The sequence below is a fragment of the Podarcis liolepis genome, assembly GCF_965112155.1.
Source record: "Podarcis liolepis genome assembly, chromosome: 8".
NCBI lineage: Eukaryota > Metazoa > Chordata > Lepidosauria > Squamata > Lacertidae > Podarcis > Podarcis liolepis.
The window spans coordinates 60,658,693-60,666,125 of NC_139560.1; the positions used below are offsets into that span (position 1 = coordinate 60,658,693).

Sequence of the window (7,433 nt, forward strand, 5' to 3'; positions counted from 1 at the left end):
TCTGAATAGCCTGGAAACTGCAACAGGTAAAAAATGTGTCTGCTGGGGAATTGACTGCTGCGGGGCAAATAAAGCATATAACAAGGGTTGCCATATGTCCAGAATTCCCCGAACATGGCTGGGATTCGGTTGTCAGAAATGAGGATTCAGTTGCCAGAAAAATCTGGACGTATAGATTTTGGCAGATTTCATTTTTTAAAAAGGACACATTCTACTCATGTAAAAACATGTTGATTCCCGGGCCGTCCGCGGGTTGGATTTAGAAGGCGATTGGGCCAGATCCGGCCCCCGGGCCTTAGTTTGCCTACCCATGCTTTAAGTCCTAAATGGTCTAGAGACGCAGGATACCTTAAAGAACACCTACTACCCTATGAAACTAATCACATGGTGAAATCTTAATTGGAGACCTGGCTTAGTGTGTACCCACTGTTTAAAGTGTGGCTGGTGGTAATGTGAGACAGGGCCTTCTTTGTGGTGATGCTGAAGCTGTGATATTCCTTCCCTAAGGAAGTTCTGAGTGGACATGCATAGGATTGATTTGTTTGGAACAAGCCCTATAAATGGACCTGCAAGATGAATTAGACCATGATAAAGAAAGCAAGAGGCCAACTAAGTGCCAAACTTACAGTTTATAGCAGGAAGAGACCAAAATGATCCTTTACTCACCTGTGCCATATTTATTAAAGGTGTTTTTGGTATCCATACCAATTTTATTTAATTTTTTTATCTGAGATTGCTACTATGGAGCATGTTAAAACTGGTAGCAAAAAGCCCTGGAAACTTTTACATAAATACATTCATTAAAATATGCCCTTTCCACTGGCCTGCCTGATGCTATATACAAGCTAAACACACACATACAATATGATACAGCAGGGTTTCCTACAGCATTAGAGAAAGGTGGAGGGGTATGACCTTAGAATACCTTGGAGACATGTTGAGCAAGTTTTCTATAAACCAGGCTTATTGTCCTGAGGTAACACCGGCTGGAAACCCAAGCTGTAGTCTCCCAACAACTACTTAGCAACCAGCAAGAGGTATTTTCTGTTCAGCTTGTAATTTAGATAAATGCTCTTTTTATTGCTGCTTTTTAAAAGGCAATGTAATCCCTATTTTCCCAAGAAAAAGCCTGCCTCTAGAATGTGGCCCTTTTGGGTTTTCCCCTTCTAGGAAAAGTGCATCCTTCTCAGACGATTTTCTCTCTCCTCCTCCAGTCAAATAAGACCCATTCTCTGCCTGGGCCAGGGTGTGACCCTATGCATGCTTCGTTGCAACTGGAGAGATGAGGGGCGGGGGCTCAGGTTGCACATATGGATACCTGTCAGTTTCCCATGGCAACTCCATACCAGCGTCCCCCACCCCACCCCATTATGAACTTTTTCACTTTTTCCTCAGTTCCTCCATATGCTATCGATGATTCTTAGGTTGCATTTCCTGCCCTTGATCTCCTCATCCGCGCCCACGCTGGCCTGGCCTCCTCTTTTTTCCATAGTCATCCAATCGAAAAGCCCACAACTCCCTCGCGTCTTCTGTCTCCAGCATCCCCTTTACTTAAACCGCATGGACGCAATACGAAATATAAAACGAGACACACACACACACACACACACACACACACACAGTATGCATATATATATATATATATATATATATATATATATATGCATATACGTGTATACATATACATACATATATATTATACATACACACACATACATTTGCATATGTATTTGCATATACATTATGTATATTAACCAGGCAGCCCCGTTTCCCCCTTGCCTGACGCCTCCTCGCCGAAGCCACGACCTCGCTGCCAGCGCAGCCGGACTCGTCACGGCGCCGCACGCGCGCAAGAGCCGCCTCCGCTTGCGCCCAGGCTTGGCACCGAAAGGGGGCGGGGCGGGAGGTGAAAGAAAGGTGCCTCGAGGACAATCCCTCTCCCGGCGCCCAATCAGGCCATCCCTGCCGCAGCTGCGCGCGCCGCCCAGCCTGGGACTTGTAGTTTCTCCCTGCAATTATTGTAGCCATTTTGTGGTGAGGGGACTACAACTTTTCCGGAGACCAAGGGCGATTCGAACGCACCCGTGCGCGGAGCTGCTGCTGCTGCTGCTGCTTCTTCTCCTGCTTCTTCTCCTCCTCCTCTTTCTCCTTCTCCCTCTCCTCCTCCTCCTCCTCCTCCTTGCTTCCTCCGCTCCCGGGCACGCGAGGCAGAGCCCCCCCCCCCAAGGACCGCGACCCGGGCCCTTTACGCACGGAGAGCGGGAGATGTAGCCGGACGAGGAGGTCGCGTTTGCTCGCCAGGCGAAGGGGGAGGGAGGGCAAGGGAGGACAATTAAAGAGCTTTGCAGACACAGAAAGGAGAAGAGCTGGCGGCGGAGCGTGTCGCGGGCGCAGGGATTGTCCTCAAATTCTGCACCGGGATTCCTCGCCCCGGCGGCATCAGCTGCGCTCGGCGCCTCCGGCTGGAGAGCGGCCCCCGGGCGGGTGAGGGCGGAAGGACGACCGGGGCACGGCTGCCCAGCGGCACGGCACGGCTGGGCTTGCAGCTGCGGGGATGCAGCCGGAGTGATCTCTTTGCGGCTGGGACCACGTTAAGAATTGAGGCGAAGCCCTAACCCTTCTCTCTCTCTCGCTCTCTCTCTCTCTCTCTTTGCCGCCCCCTCCTCCCCTCCCGCCCCCCCTTACTCCGGTCTGCCTGCCTGCCTGCCTGCCTATCTATATACATGATATAATATTTTTTAAAAATCGGGCCATTTAAAGTTGCTGCTGGAGAGCTAGCTGCTCTCATTGGTGGGGCGGAGGGGGAAACTGAAGAAGCAGACTCCTACGGGGTGTGTGTGCGTGCGTGTGTGTGAGTGCAGCCTTCAGTGCTGCTGGAGTTGTCTGTGCTGCAGCAGTAGAAACGTGACTTCCAACATTAAAAAAAATACCTTCCCCTTTCAAATCTTTTCTCCGCTCTTCACGATGTAAACTACGCCTCGGACACTACGGGCCTACGGATCGCTTTGGTGGCCTGGGAAAAAGAAAAAGAGGACATCAAGGGCGGTTTTGTGTGTCTGTAGGGTGTAAAATTTCCATTATGAATCTCTAAAGTGATTTTTCTTTTTTTGGTGGTTTGCTCTACATTTGTATTTTTTCTTCTTTTTTGACCCCACCACCCAACATATTGGATTTATTGCAAGGAGGATTGTATTGTGTGCGAAGAAAATCGGATTACAAGAAACCACTACAAACAAGAAACAAAAAAGGGGGATTTTTTTTCCTCCAAATTGGTTGCGGCTTTTAATTCATGAAGCAATTTCCCCCATTTGCAATCAGAATCTGGATATCAGAATGAGCAAAGAAAGACCCAAGAGGAATATAATTCAAAAGAAATACGTAAGTGGTTATACCGGATCATTTATCTCTTTGATTTTTTTGGAAATGTTCATGAATGTCAAGTTTACAGCTAGCGGTGGCTTTAAAGAATATCTAGAAATGCTGGCTTTTCGTCCGCTGGGAATGTGGGGGGGGGGCGGGAATTCTCAAAAGCCTCTTTTAACTGTAAAGCGGGTTTAAAAACGAGATTCGTGTAGCGATACCTCAAGTGAATAAATGTATTGACCTCAAATGACACAATCATAATCTAGTTTTAGAAGATGAAAGACACGGTGCTTGGGGGGCTGCTGCGATAATGCAACTAAACTGCTTTCTCAAGCGGATTTACTAATATTTCACTTTGCATGCAAATGATCACATTATTATAACATATATTTAGGGGTTTGAGAAGGCACTGTGGTTGTTCGGCGAGACTGTTAACTTGAAATATAATATCTAGTTATGGCGTGCTTGCTTCTTCTACTCCCCCATCAAATCTCGTGTATGTGATCGTTGGCTTATCTAGCTTGCAATAGAACCAAGCCAGTTGGGGATCATGTTACAAGGAATGTATTTGCAAGGCCTGACTTTAATATTCGGGGAAATGGCTTGGAGTTTTGTTAATTTTGTGTGGGCTCACGGAGAAATGGGTTTACCGTTCAGAAAGATGCTTTGAAATTTGAAGAGCCAACGATCTAGCTAATGGTGTGTGCCTTCGAATCGTGTAGTCAGTCACGGGATAACCTTTTCCAATGTAGAAATGTGTAGAAATTGCTGAGACCGTGCCTTTTTTTCTTGGCTCTAGTCATGGTTTGGTTGGGATGGGGGAGTTATTTTAAGTTTGCAGCAACAGAGTGGATTAGTCAGATGTGCAGGCAGTCCTAATGGTTTAAAAACAAAAACAAATGCGGCTTTTACTCTGGTTAGAATACCTTTCTTGAATATAAGTGGCTCAAGATGACAAAAAGTTGCATACAGTATAGTGTGTTTATCGTTTGTAAGCAGAACATTTGTTATGGGGCGCCTGTGTCCTGAAGGTGGGGGTGTTCTTCTGACTTCCCCATTGATTTTAATAAATACTTCATAAAGTCACAGTAGACTTCGACAGAGTTTTTCCTCCTATTTTTGACGTCTGGAAATGTATTTTTTTGAGAAACGTGACTCCAGATAACAATGGGTAACTTTAAAGAAAATTCGCCAACGAACTTGCGAATTAGAAATACATCCGCATTGCAGAGGAACTGAGCATCTGAAGCAAAAGTATTTTTGTCCAAAAGGGATTGTTTCTGTAGGAAGCCCCCTGATGAACACGCGACTTGTGATTTGTGCCTTGCGCACGTTTCCAGTGCAGCGAAACAAAGCAGGAAAAGGGGTGGGGAATTCGCGGCGTGTTTTCCTTTTTCAAGCCAAAATCTGTTTTTAGATACTCTTTACGTCTGCACGACTGAACAATGCAACTCTATCGCGTTCATGCAGCTTGCTGGGGAAAAAGAAGTGGTGCCACTCCTCTCTCTCCAGGACCTGTTTGGAAAGACACGCTATACTGGAAAAGCCAGACAGCGTTTCGTGTGTTCACACAAGTTTCAGGCTTGTCATGTTACGAGAGCGGGGTGGCGGGGAAGGAGAGAGAGAGAAGAGGGCAGGCTGGTGGGGAAAGCGAGACCCGGGAGGCTCTATTGGCCATGGCAGTGAATCGCGGCCGCAGACAGCAGGCATGGCTGCTGCTGCTGCTCCGGCCCTCGGCGGCGCGTGCTGCTCCTGGTTGCATCCGTCCTCTCTCCGGCGGCAGCAACAGGTTAAGCGGGATGTCAGCGCGAGCCCCCGGGTTTCCGGCCACTCAGCTCAGCCCAGCCGGGGCCAGGTTCTTGTTGTGCTCGTGACGTCACAAAAGGAAGGGCCTGGGCTCGCCGAAAAAAATCTCCCGTCTCCTCAGCGTCCCGAATGCCCCGCCCACCGGTCTGACGTCATGCGCGAGACCCGGTGCGGGCGGACGGATGAGGGAAAGCGGGCTGCTGAGGGGACGGGCCGCTTTGCCAGAGGCGGCGGCGGTGGGGGCGGCAGCAGCGACGGGCGGCTGCGGAGCCTATGGTGGCGCCGCTGGCTTAGGCCTCCCTGGCGAGGTGAGCAGGTGTAGCAAGTATTCACATACCTCTGACGTGTCCCTCCGCCTCACCTGCCTACCAGGCTGTCTGAACTGGGCAGTTATTCTGGTGAAGGGAGGATGGCTGGCCCCATTTCCGTTTGCACGGATGCTGTGAAGAAAGCCCACTCTCCTGTGCTCACCTTTCTCAAAAGTAAGGTGTTTGCACCTTCCGCTATCACATAAATAGCATGTAGTGGCAGAAGCTGATTCTTCCTCCCGAGTTATGGGCCTGCTGGAATTTTTTGGGTGCGCAATCCTACCGTTTTTATTAGGTGCCCCCCGGGGCTGATTGAAGTGCCAGTTCACCTGGCTGGCTTTCAACCTCCCATCTCAGTCAGCCTTTTCCTGTGGCCTTCTTGTCCCAAACACTTAACATTGAGTCCTTCGTTGCTAGGCCACTAAAAGGGAGAAATTCATGAAGTAGTGTATGCCAAACAGTTTGCTTGAAAAGCATTATGAAAGACTGCTAGAATGTTTTGCCCACATCCACTCCTCAGTTCAAGAATTCTAAAAACACTTGTAACTCACTTGCATCACTGTCTCGAACATCATAATATTCCTGTGTAACCAGTGTGTGGATTGTGTCTAGTCATTTAGTTGATCTTTCAGTGGGAGAAATCACTGATGAGGAATTCCAGTATAGAATTAATGTATTTCAGCTTGAACAATGGTCCACCTAGTGTCTATATTGCCTCTGTTGCTGGCTGGCTTATGACATTTTACGCAGTAAGTATAGATTTGAAGTGGAAGTTTAATGTATCCATGACTCAAATTCTGTAAGGCTAGATAGTGCTGGAACTCACCAGAGCTATTTTGTCAAATGAAAATGTTTCCTGCTGATGCAGAAATTAGAAAGTACAGTATAGCTGTGTACTGTATAGAGATTGTCACCATTCATCAAGAGCCTTTTGAAAAAGCTATATAGTGATCCCCCCACCCTTAGCAGATATTTTAAATGTGAATACAGGCATCAACAAAGATGCTTCTCGCATGATTTGCTGGTTTTACAATGGCAATAAGCAGTATGTTTCAAATTGTAGTGCATTAATAGATTTGTAATAACCCATAAACACAATACATGGGTGTATTTCACTTTTGTTATTTTTTCTGTCAAATTTCTCTTGAATTAATTAGCTATATTACTTAGTTCATTATGGTGGTCTGCTGTGCTCTATTTCCTAAGTATTTTCCCACATGAAGTAGTCTAATTTTGGCTTAAACTTGAGGGAACCAATATCCTCGCTTGCATACAGAGAACTTTGTAGTTCTTCAACAATATTGAAGTTCTAAACCTGACTTTCATAGATGCCGATTCCTTTATTGTTCTTGAAGATGATTAACCAACTGTTTTAAATTCACCATTGTACCTACAGCTGAAGAAAGCATCTTCTCTCACCTGCTCTGGGAAGTCAGCACATTGTAGTGAAGAAGGCACTGTACTCTTCCCTGGGAGGCCTGTGTTCAAATAACAGTTCAGCCATGAAGCTCACTATGCAACTTTAGATTGCAATTTATCAGTCAAACCTACTTCACGAAGCTGTGGATTTAGAGGAGAGCTGTGAGCTCCTTGGATGAAAGACAAGCTTACAGATGTTTTAAAAATAATTAATAAATTAAAATGCACACAGTTGGCAGATCCTATGAGCCACTGTGCCAGCAAATATGCAATACTAGTGCTGTAACTCGATGGATGTACAGTGGTGCCCCGCAAGACGAAATTAATTCGTTCCGCAATTTTTGTTGTTTAGCGAATTTTTCGTCTTGCGAAGCACGAAATCCCATAGGAATGCATTGAAAATCAATTAATGCGTTCCTATGGTCAAAAAAAGTCCAAACAAAGGCAAATTTGGTACAACAACAGTTTATTAACTGCTCTTTAAAGTCACACATACTGTAAAGAGCAGTTCAAAAATTTAAGGGAAAATAAATTAAC

The 7,433-nt window shown here is 46.4% G+C and overlaps 1 protein-coding gene across 4 annotated transcripts in view; it reads left to right on the forward strand.

Annotated features, from left to right (window-relative positions):
* Positions 1-1,879: 1,879 nt before the first annotated feature.
* The window catches only part of JARID2 (jumonji and AT-rich interaction domain containing 2), a 187,313-nt gene continuing 181,759 nt past the window's right edge, over positions 1,880-7,433 (forward strand). Inside the window, exon 1 of one of the 4 annotated variants that reach the window (XM_083519051.1) lies at positions 1,880-3,378. In XM_083519051.1, coding sequence (XP_083375177.1) covers positions 3,334-3,378 — 45 coding nt within the window. In that variant the 5' untranslated portion in view covers positions 1,880-3,333. Of the gene's footprint in view, positions 3,379-5,334; positions 5,478-7,433 lie in introns of those variants that run through there. The other 3 variants (XR_014529594.1, XM_083519050.1, XR_014529595.1) reach the window with 3 other exon arrangements.